Source organism: Vombatus ursinus, unplaced genomic scaffold (genome assembly GCF_900497805.2).
Source record: "Vombatus ursinus unplaced genomic scaffold, bare-nosed wombat genome assembly UNPS02014818.1, whole genome shotgun sequence".
NCBI classification, from domain to species: Eukaryota; Metazoa; Chordata; class Mammalia; order Diprotodontia; family Vombatidae; genus Vombatus; species Vombatus ursinus.
Genome location: NW_020954596.1, coordinates 33946221 through 33966840, shown reverse-complemented (window position 1 = coordinate 33966840; position 20620 = coordinate 33946221). Strand labels below are relative to the sequence as shown.

The window sequence follows — 20620 nt, the reverse complement described above, 5'->3', positions numbered from 1 at the left end:
TCTCTATCACTTGTTCAGATAATTAAAAAAAATAGACATAATTAGAATACAAACTGAAATATCAAATAGCATAAATTATTTTTTTTTAAAATAAGCTGCTTTAAAGGCTCAATACACAGTAGGACCCCATATGCAATCTCATATATACTTTGGGGTACAATTTTTCATTTAAAAAAATTCATTATTAATAAAAACAGCTTGTTCTTAGATCCTATGCAAGACATATAAATGAATATTTAGTGACACATACCTCAAAGCTTAAGTACCTAGAGACCTATTTTGATACTAGCCAATGAATAACCCCTCATTTTTCATTCTCAAACTGAATTTTGCACCTTTATTATACCAAATCTTCTTTGACGTTGGAGAAAGAAAACAGTAACATGAACAATTCTCTAAAACTAATTTTAAAGTAGACAAACAGAAGCACAAAAGTCTAATGCAAATTTAACTAATTTTTTGGTCCCTAGTACAAAGCAGACTGGGCTTTTTCAGGTACATTTTTCAAGTTTCAGAAACAGCAGCTTTTTTTAAAGATGCAATATAACTATTCTAATTTATTTTTCTTTTAACTATTGCATTCAAACCCAGATGGGTCAGTTTCAAACCTAAGGCATTTTGGAATCTGAAAAAATTTAACAAGGATATCACCTTCATTTGCAAGGGCAATATAAAGCGCAATCTCACAAACTCACATTCTCATAGTCAAACTGAACAAAAGACATATAATTTTCTAGTTTTGAATTCCAAAGTGAATAGTCATTCCAGCATATGTAAACTGTAAAATTTTCTTTTAAAGTAGTATCAACACAATAAAGTACATTTATCATATAAAAATACAATATAAACTATGGGTTACTTGTTTATTCCCTGACGGAGAATCCACAATTTTTGGACACAAAAACTGTAAACTTTTGATTACATTCAAAATGCAACCTTTTTAAAGATTTCAGTTATCTGAGGTTTTGGCAGTTGGAGCTGTGTACAGAAGATTTATATTATTGCAAAATCTTTTATATAACATTTCTAATTAAGGGCAAGAGTCCAGTGTTTTTCATCTTACATCAGCTACCAGGAAGAAAAGAAAGGCTTCCTACAATTCACGGTCTGTGTGAATGAATTATTCAAATGGACAATCCGGCCCTGACTTCCACTCTGACTTCGTTCCACAATCACACGCGGCATTTGTACCAGCTGAAGAGGACTCTTTCCATCTTTTAATGCTTGAGTAAGGTTTAAAATCTATAGAAAGACATAATAAGCAATAACAAAATCTTTCAATTAACATTTTCCATTATTTGGCCACATACAATTTCCATTTTTTTTTTTAATCCAAAATTCTGGCAAGCAGCCATTCTTTTGAAAAGAAGAATCACCGGGTTCACCAAATCTCATTTTATCTTGAATTGACATGAATAATAGGAAAGTTTTATATAATTAGCTGTCTAAACTATAGGATCTCATGAAAATGATCATTTTTGGAAGTGATATCATAATCTGAATAGCTCAAAAATCTTTGAAAAACAGAAAATATTCCCTCAACTATGAAAAAAATCCTGATGTAGTAACTGAACAACTTCAAGAACTTCTAAAATAAAGTGAAGAATCAATTGGAGAATGGTTAAACAAGTTGTAGTATATGACTGTGATGGAATACTATTGTGCTATAAAAAATGATGAACAGGATGGGTACGGAAAAACCCAGGAAGACTTATATGAATTGATGCAAAGTGAACAAAACCAGAAGAACTTTGTACACAGTAACAGTAATATTTTAATGAAGATCAACTGTGAAAGACTTAGCTATTCTGATCAAGACAATGATCCAAGACAATTCCAAAGGACCCATGATGAAAAATACTTTCCACCTCCATAGAGAAAAACTGAAGAACTCCCAGTGCAAATTGAAACATTCTTAAACTTTATTTTTCTTGATTTTTTATAACATTGCTAATATAGAAATGTTCTACATGACTTCACATATATAACGCATACCATAATGCTTGTTCTCTCAATGGGTGGGGGAGGGGCTGGAAGGAGGGAGAAAATTTGGAACTCAACATAAAAAATGTTAATAATCAATTTTTAAAAAAAGAACTTCCAAAATATTTCAAAGGAACAATAAAGAAATTAAAATTACTAGCTATGTGACCCGCAAGTCACTTAACCCTAATTGCCTAAGAAAACAAACAAAAAAAAAGAAATTAAAAGAGGTGCCAAATCAAAAGGAAGAAATGAACAAACAGGACAGTAGAAAATCTGGAAAAGTAACCTCTTCAAAATAGCAGATTCTCTGAAAAAGAGAACAGAAGAGTTTGAACTAAAAAACTGCAGCAATGGAAAAAAAGTCATCAGAACAAAGTCCAAAAACAAGAAGTCTCAATGAAAACATAATATCTCTCTACAAGCCAAAGCAATTGACCTTGAAGAAACAATGTACAGAGACAATCTGAGAATCACAATTCTTCTAGAGAAACATAATGAAATAAAGTTTGAATGCTTCAGAAAATTTGCATGGTAATACAAAGTACAGTTTAAAAGATTCCTCAGGTGGTCAAATGTGAGAAAGCACAAAATTAACATACCAAGAAATGTTGTAATTAAACTTTGGAAACAAATATTGTAGTCCATTAGTTAACAATATGATCTGAATCATCTATGTCTACTCTTAGATAATGAGAAATGTACTATTTTTTCAATTATTTAGATCTGACTTTATTTGTGTGAAAAGTCTTTTGTAATTGTGTTCACATAGTTCCTGAGTTTGTTTTGGCAGGCAGACTCCCAAATATTTTTATGATGTTTACAGGAACTTTAAATAGAATTTCTCTATCTCTTGTTGTTGGGCTTTCTTAATAATAAATAAAAATGTCGATGATTTATGTGGGTTTATTTTATATCCTGCAACTCTGCTAAATTTGTTTATTATTTCAAGTAATTTTTTACTTGACTCTTTAGGATTCTCTAAGTATACCATCTATCATCTGCAAAGAGTGATAGGTTTGTTCCTTCTTGGCCTATTCTAATTCCTTCAATTTTCTTTTTCTTCTCTTATTGGTAAAGCTAACATTTCTAGTACAATATTGAATAACAGTGGAGATGATGGACATCCTTGTTTCACTCTGATTTTATTAAAAATGCTTCTAGCTTATCTCCATTATATATAATGCTTGCTGATGGTTTTAGATAGATGTTACCTATCATTTTAAAGAAGACTCCATTTATTCCTATGCTTGCTAGCGTTTTTAATAGAAATGGGTGTTGTATTTTGTCAAATGCTTTTTCTGCATCTATTGAGATAATCATATAATTTGTTAGTTTTGTTGTTGATATGGTCAATTATGCTGATCATTTTCCTAATAGTGAACCAGCCCTGTATTCCTGGTATAAATCCTACCTGGTCACATTGTATTATCCTAGAAATTAGTTGCTGTAATCTCTTTGCTAATATTTTATTTAAAATTTTTCATCTATATTCATTAGGGAAATTGGTCTATAATTTTCTTTCTCTGTTTTGGCTCTTCCTGGTTTAGGTATCAGCATGATATTTGTATCATAAAAAGAATTTGGTAGGACTCCTTCTTCACCATTTCCCCAAATAGTGTATGTAGTATTGGAATTAATTGTTCTTTAAATGTTTGATAGAATTCACTTGTAAATCCATCTGGCCCTGGAGATTTTTTCTTACGGAGTTCACTGATGGCTTGTTCAATTTCTTTTTCGGAAATGGGGTTATTTAAGTATTTTATTTCTTCTTCCCTTAATTGGGTAATTTATATTTTTGTAAATATTAATTCATTTCACTAAGATTGGGGCAGCTAGGTGATTCAGTGTATAGAGTACCGGCCCTGGAGTCACGAGGACCTGAGTTCAAATCCGGCCTCAGACACATAACACTAGCTGTGTGACCCTGGGCAAGTCACTTAACCCCCATTGCCTAACCAAAAAAAAAAAAAAATCCTAGAACTCATCTCACTAATATTATCAAATTTAGTGGCATAGTTGGGCAAAATAGCTCCTAATTATTGTTTTGATTTCTTCTTCATTGGTGGTAAATTCACCCTTTTCATTTTTGATGATGGTAATTTGGTTTTTTTTTAAATCTAATTAACAAAAGGTTTATCTATTTTGTTTTATTTTTTTTTTCATAAAACCAGCTCTTAGTTTTATTTATTAGTTCAACAGTTTTCTTAATTTCAATTTTATTAATCTTTCCTTTGGTTTTCAGAACTTCTAATTTGGAATTTAATAGGTAATTTTTAATTTCTTCTTTTTCTAGCTTTTTTAGTTGCATGCCCAATTCATTGATCTCTTTTTTTTTTCTATTTTATTCTTGTAAGCATTTAGAGATATAAAACTTCCCGTAAGAATCACTTTAGCTGCATCCCGTAAGTTTTGGTATGTTGTCTCATTATTGTTATTCTCTTGGACAAAGTTATTGTTTCTATGATTTGTTGTTTGAACCACTCATTCTTTAGGTTTAGGTTATTTAGCTTCCAATTAATTTTTAGTCTATCTTTCCATGGCCCTTTATTACTTGTAATTTTTATTGCATCATGATCTTAAAAGGGTGCATTTAGTATTTCTGCCTTTCTGAACTGAATTGTGAGGTTTTTATGCCCTAGTACATGGTCAGTTTTTGTGCAGATGTCATGTACCACTGAGAAAAAGGTATATTCCTTTCTATCCTCATTCAATTTTCTCCAGAGGTCAACCATATCTAACTTTTCTAAAATTCTATTCATCTCCTTAATTTCTTTTTTGTTTATTTTGTGGTTAGATTTATCTAGTTCTGAAAGAGGGAGGTTGAGGTCCCCCACTAGTATAGTTTTGATACCTATTTCTTCCTGTAGCTCCCTAAACTTCTCCTCTAAGAATCTGGATGCTATACCACTTGGTGCATATGTTTAGCAATGGTATTACTTCATTGTCTATGGTACCTTTTAGCAAGATGTAGTTTCCTTCCTTATCTTTTTGAATTAGATCTATTTTTGCTTTTGCTTTGTCTGAGATTAGGATTGCTAGCCCTGCTTTTTTTACTTCAGCTGAAGCATAATATATTCTGCTCCAGCCTTTTACCTTTACTCTATGTGTATCCCTCTGCTTCAAATACGTTCTTGTAAACAACATATTGTAGGATTATGGTTTTTAATTCACTCTACTGTCTGCTTCTATTTTATGGGATAGTTCATCTCATTCACATTCATAGTTATGATTACTGTGTCTTTCTCTTTTTTCTCTCTCCTTTCTCCCTTTTCCTCTTCACTAGAGTTTTGCTTTTGAATATCACCTCCCTCAGTTTGCAGTTCCTTCTATTCGCCCCCTCCCTTTTTCTTTTCCCTTTCCCCTCCTACTTCCTATAAGGTAAGTTAGATTTCTATACCTAACTGATTATGTTATTATTTCTTTAAACCAAATCTGATGAGAGTAAGATTCAAACAATGCTCATCTCCCTCCCTTCTTTCCCTTTACTCCACTCTCCCTTTCTCTTCCCAGTATAATCCTCTCACCCCTTAATTTTATTCTCCAGATATCACCCCTTCATCTTCAACTCACCCTGGGCCCTCTATTTATCTGTCTATGTATCTATATATATACACACATATAATTTTTTTCCTTCCAATTACTCTAATACTGAGAAAGGACTCATGAGTTACAAATATCAACTTTTCATGCAGAATGTAAACAGTTCAACCTTAATCAGTTTCTTATGATTTCCCTTTCCTGCTCACCTCTTCATGTTTCTCTCGAGTCTTGTATTTGAAAGTCAAATTTTCTGGTCAGCTCTAGTCTTTTCATCAAGAATGCTTGAAAGTCCTCTGTTTCACTGAATATCCATTTTTTTCCCCTGAAGGATTATACTTAGTTTTGTTGGGTAGATGATTCTTGGTTGTAATCCTATCTCCTTTGCCTTCCAGAATATTATATTCCATGCCTGCAGTCCCTTAATGTAGAAGCTGCTAAATCTTGTGTTATCCTGATTGTGTTTCCACAATATTTGAATTGTTTTTCTGGCTGCTTGCAATATTTTCTTCTTGACCTGGGAACTCTGGAATTTGACTATAATATTTCTAGGGGGTTTCCTTTGGGGATCTCTTTCAGGAGGTGATGGGTGGATTCTTTCAATTTCTATTTTGCCTTTTGGTTCTAGAATATCTGGGCAGTTTTCCTTGATAATTTCTTGAAAGATGGTGTCCAGGCTCTTTTTTTGATCATGGTTTTCAGATAGTCCAATAATTTTTAGATTCTCTCTCCTGAATCTATTTTCCAGGTCAGTTGTTTTTCCAATGAGATAATCCACATTGTCTTCTATTTTTTCATTCTTTTGGTTTTGTTTTACAATTTCTTGATTTCTCATAAAGTCATTAGCTTCCAATTGCTACATTCTAATTTTTAAGGTAGTATTTTCTTCAGTGAGCTTTATGGACTTCCTTTTCCATTTGGCCAATTCTATTTTTTAAGGCATTTTTTTCCTCATTGGCTTTTTGGACCTCTTTTGCCATTTGGGTCAGTCTATTTTTTAAGGTGTTATTTTCTTCAGTATTTTTTTGGGTCTCCTTTAGCAAGCTGTTGACTCATTTTTCATGATTTTCTTGCATCACTCTCATTTTTCTTCTCAGTTTTTCCTCCACTTCTTTTACTTGCTTCTCAAAATCCTTTTTGAGCTCTTCCATGGCCTGGGACTGATTCATATTTTTCTTAGAGGCTTTCGATGTAGGAGCTTTAGATGTCTTCTTCTGATTTGTATGTTTTGATCATCTTTGTCACCAAAGAAAGACTCTATGGTCTGACTTTTGTTGCACAGTTTGCTCATGATCCCAGTCAATTATTTGACTTTTAAACTGTTAAGGTGTTTTCAGAGATACTTCTAGGGACCTGTAAATTTTCAGTTATTCCAAGGTGATATGATCAAAGATGAGGTGTTTACTGCTTTCCTGGCCTGTGCTCTAGTCTATGAGAGACCACAAGCACTCTTTTCTGCCTTGGAACTGTGAGGAGGATTCCCTCTCCATCGCCACAAGCTCCAACATGCCAGGGCTCCTCCTTGCCCCAGGACTGCCACCCAGAACTGGGACCCAGATCCAAGCACAGGCAAGGGAAGAGAATACTGCCTCAGTACCAGCAAAGAGTTCCCTGGATTCCCCTCTGACCAGCTGCTTGGTCATCCTGTCCCCCCCCACCCCCCTGGCTGTGGGCCAGAAGCTTCAGAAGCAGCCACAACTCTGGGGCTGTGCCAGGACTGGGGCTGGGATCGAGCTCCTCTCTCACCATGGTCCAACAGCTGTGTTTGGATTTGTGGGTTGAGAAGTCTAGAAATCGCCACAGCAGCCAGTGATTCAGTCCCCTGAGGCCTGCTCCAGGTTCACTAAGGCCTGGTCTTTGCTTGTGGGGCCCATGCTGAACTTTGCTCCTCTCTCAGCCCTAAGCAACAGATCTTTTCAATCAACTATCCAGGTTGTCTTGGGCAGCAAATTTGTTTCACTCTGTCTTTTTGTGGGTTCTGCTGCTCTAGAATTTGTTCAAAGCCATTTTTTACAGGTATTTGGAGGGGTTTGAGTGACAGCTCAAGCAAGTCACTGCTTTTACTCCGACATCTTCTCGTGGATTCTATTACTATTTTACCCTCTGGTTCTAGGACCTCAGGGCAGTTCTCCTTGATGATTTCCTGAAAGATGCTGTCCAGGTTCTTTTTTTCATTATGGTTTTCAAGTAAACCAATAATTTTTAAATTGTCTCTCCTGGATCTATTTTCCAGGTCAGTTGTTTTACCAATGAGGTATTTTACATTTTCTTCTATTTTTTCATTCTTTTGTTTCTGTTTGACTGATTCTTGATCTTTCATAAAGTCATTAGCTTCCATTTGCCCAATTCTAATTTTTAACGAATTGTTTTCTTCTTTTAGATTTTGTACCTCCTTTTCCATTTGGCCTATTTTGCTTTTTAAGGAGTTCTTCTCTTCAGTGAGTTTTTGTGCCTCCTTTTCCATTTGGTCAATTCTACTTTTTAAGGAGTTTTCTTCAGTGTACTTTTTTTCCATTTGGCCAATTGTATTTTTTAAGTACTTGTTCTACAGTTAATTTTTTCCTTCTTTTTCCAAGCTATTAACTCTCTCTTACATAACTCTCATTTCTTTTCCCTCTTTCCTTTCTTCTATAACTCTTATTTGACCTTTAAAATCCTTCTTGAGCTCTTCCAAGAAGGCTTTTTGGGGTGGAGACCAGTTCATATTCCCCTTTGAGGTTTCCGATGTGGGTATATTGACAATGTTGTCCTCTTCTGAATTTGTGCCTTGATCTCCCCTGTCCCCATAATAAGAATCTATGGTCACTGTCCACTTCTGCTTTTTGCTCATGGTGTTTGCCTATTTCCTGACTTAAAAAAAAGTTGAGCTCTCCTGCTGGAGCACAGGGGGCATTGACCCAAGCTTCTTGTGCTAGGAAGCCCTGGGCCTGGTCACTGGCTTTGTGTGCTGGGGCCTCAGATGCTGGCAGTTAGAGGCTGTAGAGTTCTGGCAGCTTACCTGGTACTGGGCTGGAGTCAGCAACACTGGAGTTCTCCAGCTGGGGTAGGGAATCTGACCCCTGGAGGAATACCTGCTCACCTGGGTCTGGCACGCCTTTGTTTGGCTGCTGGAAGTTGTCTGTCAGCCTGGAGCTTTGCTTCCTGGAATTGTGTTGAGGCCCCAAGAGATTTGGCTGCTGGAGAAGGCCACTACACGTGGTTTTCCGAGTTGGTGTCTACTGGTTCCCCTGCCTGTACTGAGGTACTCAGGGGGTCTCAGTGTTGGCACTTGCTTACTCCACTACCCCGGGACTCAGGCTGTCCCCCTAGTATGCTGAGGTGGGGCTTACTGCTGGCTTGCTGGGACACCTCCTTTCCTGTACTGCTCCCCCTCCCCCAGAGCAAAAGGGGCCTTTCCTATTAATCCCCCAAGCTTCCTGAGCTACAAGACTGCTGTACCACACCTTTCTGCTGGCTCAGATATTCCAGGGTTTTTTCTGGAGCGATATTTTCTGGGCTTTCAGAGGTCATTAAGGGAGAGTGAGAGCAATTTACTTCTTACTCTGCCATCTTGGCTCCCGCAAGCAGAAGTCTCCATGACCCTTTAATATCCTCTGCAGGATCATCATGCGTGTCCCACACCCCATGTGTGAGTATATGCTGAAGTTGCTTTGGGCCTTACTGTCTTTCCAAATATTCTCTCTTTTTTGGTGATCTCATCAGCTCCTATCTATGCATGTGAAGTCCAAATTTTATTGCCAGCCCTGAGCTTTCATTTGAGTTCTAGTCTCACATCTTCAACTACTTGCTGGACATCTCTATCAGATGTCTTAAAGTTATCTCCGAATTAACATGTCAAAAGAACTCATTTTCTCCTGCTAAATTCATGCCACCCCCTAAATTCCCTACTTTTGTTGAAGACACCACCATTCTTCCAGTTAGTCATGTTTGAAGCCTAGGTCTTCATTCTTATTCTTACTTGCACTATATTCATTCAGATGCCACGTCTTATCAATACCACCTCCTCAACATCTTTTGTATCTATCCCCTTCACACTCTAATCACAATGCTACCAAACTAGTTCAGTTTCCTATAGCCTCTCACTTCATAGTGGAAATAACTCTAATAGCCTACTGCTTGATCAACTTTCATTCATCCTCTTTCCTCTTCCTAACCCATTTTCCACAAAGGTACCAAACTGATATTCTTAAAGCAGCACATGAAAGGGTGGGGTTGAGTTCTATTACAAGCTGAGACAGATATCCTTCCCTGTTCCTTCTCTTCTTTCACTCTCCTAAAAAGCTCTGTTGCAGCAAAGAACCCTAATAAAGCACTGGCTATCGAGGCCTCAGCAAATTTCTTAAGTTTGGAGCTTGCATCTTTGTGGCACTAGAAATATGGGAAAGAGGTTTCAGAGTGTAGGGATGCATTCTAATGCAAGCCTGTGGGCTGAGTGGCTGGTACAGTTATGTTGCTGAGAGCATGGTAGGTTATGGGGGAGGAGGTGCTGAGTGAGCACAGGTTAAGCATTGGTTCATGGGGGTTTAATTTTTTTAGGGTTCTTGATGTTCTACACTATAAAGATGGGTGAAATTGCTTTATCTGTGGAACATAATCTCTGTTCTGGAGAGTTTTGAGACATCATTAGAATCAGAGAAAATGTCCAGTCCTCCAGCTTGTTGGTCATACGACCCAGATATCCTGACTGTGTCACTTAAAAAAGTTTCAGGAGTTCTCTATTTTCTCTAAGGTACAAACTTCTCTGGTTTACTACATATTAATTCCCATAATGAACTCTACATTCCGGCCAAACGGACCCACTTCATATTTCTCACATATGTTTTATTTGAGGAGGTGGAGCTAAGATGGCAGAGCAAAGAAAGCAGTACAGCCAAGCTCCCCTCCCAAAATTCCTCTAAAGAGACCTAGAAAATGTACAAGACCAAAAATTCAGAAAAACTCAGTAATTCATTTAGGTCAGCATAGGGAGAAAGTGTTTAGGATTCGAACAGAAGCATGTTATGCATGGAGTACTTCACAGCTCGGGGAAAAGATGTGTACCCTGACAAGAGAAGGTTCCAGATTTATTGCAAGGAACCTGCAGACCCCTACCAGGGTACTGCAATAGGGAAAAGTGGCAACTGGCAGTTTTGTAGCACACTACACATTTCTAGGTCAAAAATCCAGGGTAGACTAACAAGGGGACCTGTACCTATGGCAGCGCCCTCTGACAGGGAGGCCCTGGGTACTGGACCAAAACAAGAAGAAATTCAGAAGCAAGCAGCAGTGATGTGGTTCAGACCTCAGAAGCAGAGTGGGGTCTCAGTTCAAGCATCCAGCCCTGCCTGTGGAAGAATGACTAGGGCAAGAATTCCAGACCAAGGGGATCCTATAATTCTGTCAAGCTGAACCAAAAGAGCTTTCTGCGCTAGCTGATAGGGACTGAGTCAAACAGCACTCTACGGCTGCTCAGACTGAAACCCAGGTCAGGCACTTGCAGAGCTCGGATCACTGAAGGTCTCAATGTGCTCTGAATCATCAATGAGCCAAACATTAGTATTAAAGATTATGGCTTGGACCTAAGAAGGTTGGTCACAAGAAAATTACAGTGACTTGACCTCGGAGGTGGTACTTTCAAATCTCCATTCTCAACACCGAAGATGGCATTTTTCAAGTCAAGTCCAGAGCAGGAGATACTCTGGTTGGGGAGGACTTTGACAACTGTGTGGTCAACTACTTATTGTTGAGCATAAGCACAAGGACACGACTGAGAACGAAGAAGGCTGTTCACCTCCTCAGTGTGACTTGTGAACATGCCAAGTGCAGACCGTATGTAAACAACTCTGTTTATGAAGGTACCAATTTCTATACCTCTATCACTTGCACCTATTTTTAAGAACTAAATGTGGACCTTCTTCGTAGTACAAAGGAACCAAAAGAAAAGGCTCTAAAAGATGCCAAAACCTAGTTACAGATCCATGATTCTACTCTTATCCTCAAATTCCAAAAACTTCTGCAAGACTTCTTTAAGGATAAAGAGCTACTCAACAGTAATAATCCTATTGAGGCTATTATTGCTTATACTGCTATCCAGGCTGCCACCTTGTCTGAGGATAAATCTGACAAAGTACAGGACTTGCTGCTGTGGATGTCATGCTTCTTTTCTCTGATACAGAAACTGCTGATAGAATTATGAAAATTCTTATCAAACTTAATATCACCACTCCCCACAAAGCAGACATAGTTCTTCACTATTTACTCAAACAACTAGCTTCCTATGCTTATCCAGGTTTATGAAAATGACAAAGGATAACAAACTGTTTGGCAAATCTGAGTTCATAGGAATACCCCTCTACTCTGGGGTGTTCCTTAGATTGAAGTGACCTCTGACATTGATGCAAATGACATTCTCAAAGTATCTGCTGTGGATAAAAGCACAATCAAGGAGAATAAGATCACCGTCAGCAACGACAAAAGGCCACTCAAGTAAAGAATACATTAAAGCACAGTCCAGGAAACTGGATTATGAACAAGGCTGAAAGTGAAAAGCAGAGAGAGAAGATATCTTCCAAGAACTCAACTGAATATTATGCTTTCATAAGAAGGCTGCAGTGAACGATGAGAAGCTTCAAGGCAAAAATGACAATAAAGACAATCACAATCCTTGACAAATGTAATAAAATGGAAGAAACTGACTTGATAAGAACCAGACTGTTAAGAAGGAAGAATATGAGCACCAGTAGGAAAAACTGGAAAAGGTCTGCAATCCTATCATTCTTTATCTTTTTTTTTTAATTAAAAAATGATTTTTTTTATTTTACATTTTTGACATAAAGTCAATAAATTCATCTCTGCTTAGGCCATTTAACTGAGTACAAAAAGTTTTCATACAGTAGTGGTGAACACCAAGGAAGAAGGCAAAATAACATTTCTTCTCTTGGTAATACACTGCTTCATTTGTGGATCTTTTCCAGGTTCATCAAATACTACATTAATATCAATACTGATATTTATTTACAAATACATAGATACATGCATGTGCATATATAAATATATATAACATGAATTATTTATCTTCTATGCTTCTGTTATTTATGGAAAATATATACATATGCAAACGCATATATGTACAGTGAATAGAGTTTCAGGCCTGGAGTCAGTAAGACTCATCTTCCTGAGTTCAAATTTGGCTTTAGACACTTGCTAGCTGTGTGACCCTGGGCAAGTCACTTAACCCCATCTGCCTCCATTTACTCATCTGTAAAATGAGCTGGAGAAGAAAATGGCAAACTACTCCAGTATCTTTGCTAAGAAAATCCCTAACGGGGTCACGAGGGGTTGAAACGTGACTAAAAAAATGACTGAAATATATACACACACATACATGAATAACACAAGCACAGGAATCAGAGCTGGAGAGGTCTTAGAGATCCAAATCTTGAAGAGCAGAAGTTTAGAAAAATGTTAGTGCTGCTGTCTCAAGAGTCATTCAACCAAAGTATTGATTTGGAATCAATGAAGATCCGACCTGAATAAGAGATCATGATGTAGCGAACTGCCTCACTTTGTCAATGAGGAAACTAAAGTCCAAAACCATAGTTTTCCTCAAGGTTATATAGATAGTATATAATAATTGACATTTATATAGTGTTTTAAGATTTGCTAAGTACTTTACATGAGATATCTCATTTGATTCATATAAAGTAGGTGCCATTATATCCCTCATTTTATAAGTGAAAAATTGAGGCCAAAGAGGTTTTGACTTGCTCAGGGTCAGAGTCAACCCTATCATCCTTAAGGCTAATCAGAGAATGGTAGTCATGGCTATAGGTATATGTGGTAGATGCCTTGGTGATGGAGTAGCCCCCTAAAAGTATCTCTGCTGGATCTACTGAAGATACTGACTAAATGCACTAAAAAAAGAACATTTTGCACAGCTTTTCAAAAATCAAACGAGCCAAATTTGTAGCAAAGGCTTTGTGAAGAGACAGTTTAAAGATCGCACTTTTGTGTAAATTCTAGCCATTCTGAATACCTGAATGTCTGCAGAGGGAGAGAAGTGAATACTGTACTTTATCAGCACTGTAAATACATGGAAATGCAATTCTTGTCCTGAGGAACAGAAATCTACTTGAAATTGGCACTATTAAGAAAAAGATATTACTGGACCTTGGAGAAGACAGTTTCAGTTGTGCAGAAGGGTGACAAGCCAGACTGCAAGAGGTTGAGGAAAAGGAAGTGAGAAAGTGGAGGCAGTAAGTATAGATAGCTTTCTCGTAGAACTTTGACTGTGAAAGAACCCTGATGAGAGCTTGAGAGGATAAGGTCAAGTGAAGATTTTTTTGGATGGGGGAAATGTGGACGTATTTAAAGGCAGCATGCAAAGAGCAAATTGTTACACATATTTTGTCAGATGTTTTCAATTTATTGATTTTGCTGGTTTTTTCCCCTCTTCTTTTTCTTTAAAAAATTCTTAAGAGATTGCTCTCTTAGAGTGGGGACAGTAAGGGAAACAGGGAAATTTGGATAATATAAAATCAAAAAGATATCAATAAAAATGCAAATAAATAACTATATAAATGAAGACCCATCTTCCTTTTCCCCCTCCCAGTTAGGGAATAGTAAAAGGACTGGCATGCAATAGTGAGGGCCCAACTGAAACTGGATAAAATTAATCTGTCACGGTTTCTTTTCTATACAAAAATTTAAATATTGCAAAAAACATGACCTACCTGGCCTCTCATTACAGACATCTGATTTTCAAAAGTGGCCTTGTCAAATCCTTTATCAGTCTTTATGAGAGAAAGAAAAAAAAATTAAGAGTTACTTAACAGCAAGATCTTGTCTATAAATTATTTGCTTTAGCATGATTAATAATGAATTCTTCAATTTAATTCAAGTTACAAATTTAAATGATCAGATTTGATAATTCAACACAAAAAGCAGCATGAGTTTAATTCAAATAGAAATTCATTGATAAGTAACATTCATACTTATGCAAAGTTAACTTTGCTGAATTTTAATTTTAGAAGACAACAGCTTATTTATCAGAGTAGTGTAGTTTTATTTCTATTATTTCTAAGCATATTCATGATATTTAACTAGTAACCATATTTTTTTTTTGACTAGGATTATAAGACTAGTGGAGCAGAAAATATCAAGATTTTAGGATATAAAACTATTAGAAATTTAAAATGTCTTTGTCAAAAGATACATGGTTTTTGTGTTAAGCAGATAATAAGACATCGGTACCTTACTAAATTGTCTTCATGAATTTCTGTGACAAAAGCAACTCATCACCTGGTGACTAATCTTCTCATGACTGGCCTCACTGAACTTAAGTAGACTGAATCTTAGACAACAAACTCATTGTCCATTGCAGATTACATACTCAAAAGTCTTTCTGTATTAAAAAGTTCTTGATATTCTTTTTTTAAATATTTTTTTTTCAATTACCAAGCATTTATATGAAGCTACAATGAGGCAGCTAGGTAGCACAGTGGGTAAAGTGCCAAGTTTGGAAACAGGAAGACACATCTTCCTGAGTTCAAATTTGGCCTCAGACACTTACTAGCTGTGTGATCGTAGGCTAGTCACCTAACCCTATTTGCCTTAGTTCCTCATCTGTAAAATGAGCTGGAAAAGGAAATGGAAAAGCACTCCAGGATCTCTTCCAAGAAAACCCCAAAAACGGAGTCATGAGCAGTCGGATGTGACTGAAAAACTACTGAACAACAACACAACAAAAAAAAGCTGGTATATATTTGTGTATATATATAGGTGCTTTTCTTTCTTCTTTGATCTCCTTGGAATATATGAGTAATAATTTCTAAGTTAAAAGGTATGCACAACTTAATATCTTTTTGAGCATAATTCCAAATTGCTTTCCAGAACAGCTGGACTAACTCATGGTTGGACTAAATATGTCAATGTGCCTGTTTAATCACAGCTCGTCTAACATTTGTCATGTTCCTTTTTTTGGTCAATTCTGCCAATGTGATGAGTGTGAGGTGGATTTAGATTTGTTTTAATTTTTCATTTCTCTAATTTTTAGTGATTTGGTGTATTTTTTTCACACGTACATAAATAGCTTGGAATTCATGCTTTGAGAACTTTTTGTTCACAATCTTTCACTGTTTATCAATTGGGGAAGGTCTCTGATTCTTATAAATTTGAATCGGTACCTTAAATATATTGGAAATGAGATCTTTGTCAGAAAAACTTGCTGTAAAGATATTTTTCTAATTAACTATTTACCTTTTAATCTTATATGCCCTAGATTTGTATAAACAAAAACTTTAATTTTATGTAATAAATATCCATTTTATCTTCTATGATCTCTAACCCTTTTTGTTCATGAACTCTTTTTTACCCACAGATCTTAAAAGTTAAGATTCTTCTTTGTTCTTCTAATTTGCTCATGACATGGCTTTTTAAATCTAGGTCATACGTCCATTTGGGGCTTATCTTAATATATGTTGTGGGGTGCTGGTCTAAACCTGATTTCTGCCAAACTACTGTCTAGTTTTCCCAAAAATTTTTGTCAAAGAATGAATCCTGATACCAGCAACTAGCATCTTTGGGTTCAGTGAACACTAGGCTACTAGGTTCTTTACTACTCTATGTTTAGTACCTAACCTGTTCTACAAACCAACCATTTTATTTTTTAACTAGAACAAAATGGTTTCGATTACTGATGCTTTTGTAATATAGTTCTGAGATCTGGAAAGCTAGGTCACTTCCTTCTTACTTTTCCCCCATCATTTCTCTAGAGATTTTTGATCTTTTGTTCCTCCAAATCAATTCTATTATTTTTTCTTATTTAATAAAGTAATCCTTTGGTAGTTTGAATGTTATAGCATTAAATAAAATTAATTTAGATATTATTATTTTTATTACATTAGTTTGGCCTAGCCATGAGCAATTAACATTCTGCCATTATGTTGGCCTCTATTTCCATAAACAGTGTTTTGTAGTGGTGTTAATATAGTACCTATGTGTATCTTGGTTGGTAAAATCCCAAATATTTCATATATAATTTGGGGGTTATTTTAAATAGAATTTCTCTTCCTAATGGGATTATTACTAAACAGAAATGCTAATGATTTATGTGAAATCATTATATCCTACAACTTTGTTGGTTTCAATTAATTTTTAATTGTGCCTCCAGGGTTTTCCAAGTACACTATCATCTCCTTGGCAATAAGTGATAATTTTGCCTATATTGGCTCCCTCAATTCTTTTTTGTGTGTCAGGGGAGGGGAAGAGGGAATTTTCTAGCTAGAGCTAGCATTTCTGTATTACTTTACCATCATCTTACTGGAAAGATTCTCAAGTTTATGTGGTCTTAGGGTAAAAAGATAACCCACTACACTTTCTCAATCACCACTCAGTTTGAAATTCTTAGATCGTTGCTGGAGGAGTTGTGGGGGGTGAACAGGAAGAAAGCTGAGATGCATTGCTTCCTCCTACTCTGCCATCTTGGCTAGTCCAAGCCTTCCAGTTCTTGCACTAACTGGTAAAGTCACTAAAAAACAAGACATCAGTGCCTTGATTTCCTCATTTGTACAATGAGACGGTTGGATCAGATAACCTCTAAGGTCACTTACAACTATAAAACTATTATCCTATGTCTTCATGCAACAAGACTCTGGAGTAGGACTTTAGTGAAAGAAAAGTTTTAAAGTACTAAAAACTTTTTTCAACTATCACTTTCACTACATGAATGGCCTACTTCTTTTTTCTGATAACATATTTTCTATAGGACTACTTTGATGGAGACCTTTTTGTACATAAGCCATCATTAGTGATATGTTACTCTCCTTTATACCCACCATTCATTATCCCATTGTCCTTGGGTTACTTTCACTTTTAATTCTCCAAAGGTCCATGAGAAGATGAATGGTGGGTATAAATGTTTCATGTTTTGTAGTCAGAGCACCACTAAAAGAATAATGATATTTAAAAAATGTATTTCTGTGTCAGGGACCAGCTTGAGATTCTCAAAAACATTTGCAGCATCTCAAATGTAATCTTTTCTACTTTTTCCCTCCTATTTAATTCTGGGTCTAGTTCATTATCTATCAAGTGACTAAGATATATGTATTGATGGACAAACTCAAGTGAACTTTCCATCTTGTTCCAAGTCATATTCTAAGCAAAAGACATTCCTCATTCATGTGGGAGTTCTTGTATGGATTATGAGGTCAATTTCTTTCAAGTGGTCATATATTCCACTGAGAAAATCATGCAACATTCTGAGTTTTAACGCCATTGGCATAGTATCATCAGCAAACAGGAGTATTTCAAGGACATCATCATTTGTATGATTCTTTTTCTGCTTAGATTCTGTGAAGGCCTTCAAGAGAGAAGTAAACATATACTACTTTGTTTTATGACTCACTTTATATTCAGGGATTACTGAACAAAATTTTCTATTTTTGGCTGTTATGTATCAAAGAATCTTGTATTATTTTAGTATATTGACATTGGAGGAGTCTTTCAAGATTGCTATTTTTCTTTACTCAAATTTTTTTAAAAAATCAACATATATTATACACAATGTGATCTTGTAATCATTAAAATTTTCAGTCAATTATGGGAAATAGTTGGCTGTAGAAAACTATTTTGAAAACATATTCCCTTCTCGTTGTCCTCAAGGATACCTTTAAAGCTTATGTATATAATTTTTATAAAGCTTTTAAGATGAAAAAAATAGGCAAATGGTTTGGTAATTATTTATATTAATATCATTTCCTATTAAATATTTTATAAATTAATCCCAAAATGTTTTCAAATTTGCTGTCCAGTACAGATCTTCCCTGTATATAATTAGTCTGATTAAATCACAGCCATTCTTCTTGACTTCATTTTCTCATGTTCCATTTCCCTGTCCTTACTAGCACATTGGTGACTTAAGTGTTAAGTATTTGAATGGAGTTACACTAGCAGATTGTTCTATTTTTCAAACATTTGTCCTTGTGGTTTCATTTAGAAATACTATTAGGACAATTGGGCTTAGGTTAGGTTTCACATGGTATCTCCTGCAGTCTTTTCCCAACTACCACTTTTTTTGTTTAAACTAGATACTACTCTTCATCTTCCACTATAACATTTTGCAAATGACTTTATATATAGTCTAAACCAGTGCTTGGCTGCTAGATGTCTCCTTCTGGCAAGGAGATCAAATGTTTGCTTACTGATGGATTTCTGGGCTCCTTTGTTCTGTACATTGTGATGATTGCTTCATTTACATTAGATATATTTCTGTTAATAGTGATAGTTTGTTTTGATGTCTATCCCTTTATCCATTCCCCATTTTTCAACATCAACAGCTTGTCTGAATAAATTAGGTTGAAGTCACTGCAAATGTCCACTGTGTGCCTTCCTGCCTTTATCCTCTCTTCTAGTTTAATTTTGACTTTTGTTCTAAGTAGGTAATGTTTAACTGTCTACATGTAGCTGATTTAGAAATGTACTCTCCCATCTCCTATTAAGTTAGCAAATACTGTAATTTGGTGATGTTACTAAGCACTTATCATAGCCTTCCAACTTTCTTCTGGAAATATTATGCTATACATGACACAAGACATCTGAGTATTTTGCAACCCTGAACAGTATTTCCAACATATTTCTTGCCATCCTCTCCTATGTTCACCTTAGCACTAAAGTCACTAAGTATATGTTGACCTGATTTGGAGAAGTTTGAATTATAAACAGAACTTCTCTTCTTCTTTACTCTATGTATCTTGTGACATGATATTTCTTTTTTGTTGCCTTTGGGCATACATGAAAATCAACTCCTCAAACTACTTTAGTATTCCAATGATTACGAATTCTAATTTTAAAAAAAGTGTGTGTGTGTGTGTGTGTGTGTGTATATAAATATATGTATGTGTGTATGTATGTATATGTGTGTGTATGCGTGTGCATATATATGGTATATATAACTGGTTTATATTTTACATACACATGGTTTTCAGTTTCAAAAGTGTTTTTTACATACATTACTTCATTTGATCATGAACAACCCTGTGAGGCAAGTGGGACAAATGTCATTATTCCCACTTTACAAATGAGGAAACTGAGGATTAAACAGGTTAAGTAATCTATCTAGGATCAGACAGCTAGAAGGGTGGAGAGATGAGAAATGAATGCATATCTTTTGATTATGAGTCCAATTTTTTTTTCCATTAAATCACACTTGAAAATTTTCAGATAAGATTGTAATTACCTTAAAAAGTTCATAAAGATCTTCACATAAATCTTGCACAAAGTTCATATCAGAGATACGTGGGAGAATTAATTCTCTAGTTTCTTCAGAAAAAGGAACTTTTGCTTGAGGAAGCCAAGCCCAGTGAAAAGGATCTAATGGGGAATAAAAAGTATTTTCAGTCCATGAGGAAGTTTTAAAAACTTTTCATTTCACAAAATGATTAGATGATAAGCTTGAATATAAGGACAGGAAACCATCACACATTGATTGTATATTTCTAAGGGCTAAAGGCAATACTGTACACAAAGAAAGTACTTAATATCAGCTTAATAGAAGTATTTTGAAATTAAACTATTCAACACTGGGACCTAGACATACTGAAATAAAATTAGGCAGGAAAGCTAAATGCCCTACTAGAAATCGTTTTTAAAGATCAAGGGTTTCTTAACCTAAACATTCATATGTTCTTCACCCTCAGCAATATCTTTTAATGCAATTTATAATGCCTCAATGGCATTATAATGGCTGGGTCACCCCAGCACTAAGCCACTTACTACCCACCACCTGAAATGTCATTACTGATCACTTTAAACAATCTCTTATTTTCATAAATTGTATATTGAGAATTTGTGTTTAGAGATAAATTCTGACAGGTTGGTTGTCCTTTGTTCTCAAAGAGGACCGAAATGACATCACTATGTTGGGGTTGAGATACAGTGTGTCCGACTGTGGCTGATCACACCAACATGAGCTCAAGAAGGCTCTCCCACAGGTCAGGCACTAATTGTCCATATGAACATCCTGGAGAGAAGATGTTTAAATTTGTGTATCTCACATTTCTTTTGAGCTACTGCAATTCTGCTTTGCTCATAGAGCACAGCACCGTCTTTGACATGGGCACAC

The 20620-nt window shown here is 35.8% G+C and overlaps 1 protein-coding gene across 1 annotated transcript in view; it reads right to left on the bottom strand.

The window, feature by feature from the left end:
* Nucleotides 1-774: 774 nt before the first annotated feature.
* The window catches only part of PI4K2B (phosphatidylinositol 4-kinase type 2 beta), a 37756-nt gene continuing 17910 nt past the window's right edge, over nt 775-20620 (bottom strand). Inside the window, exons 8-10 of the mRNA XM_027836640.1 lie at nt 19736-19869; nt 14235-14294; nt 775-1242 (exon numbers count right to left, since the gene is read on the bottom strand). Of these exons, the coding sequence (XP_027692441.1) occupies nt 1069-1242; nt 14235-14294; nt 19736-19869 (368 nt within the window). The 3' untranslated portion in view covers nt 775-1068. The remainder of the gene's footprint in view (nt 1243-14234; nt 14295-19735; nt 19870-20620) is intronic.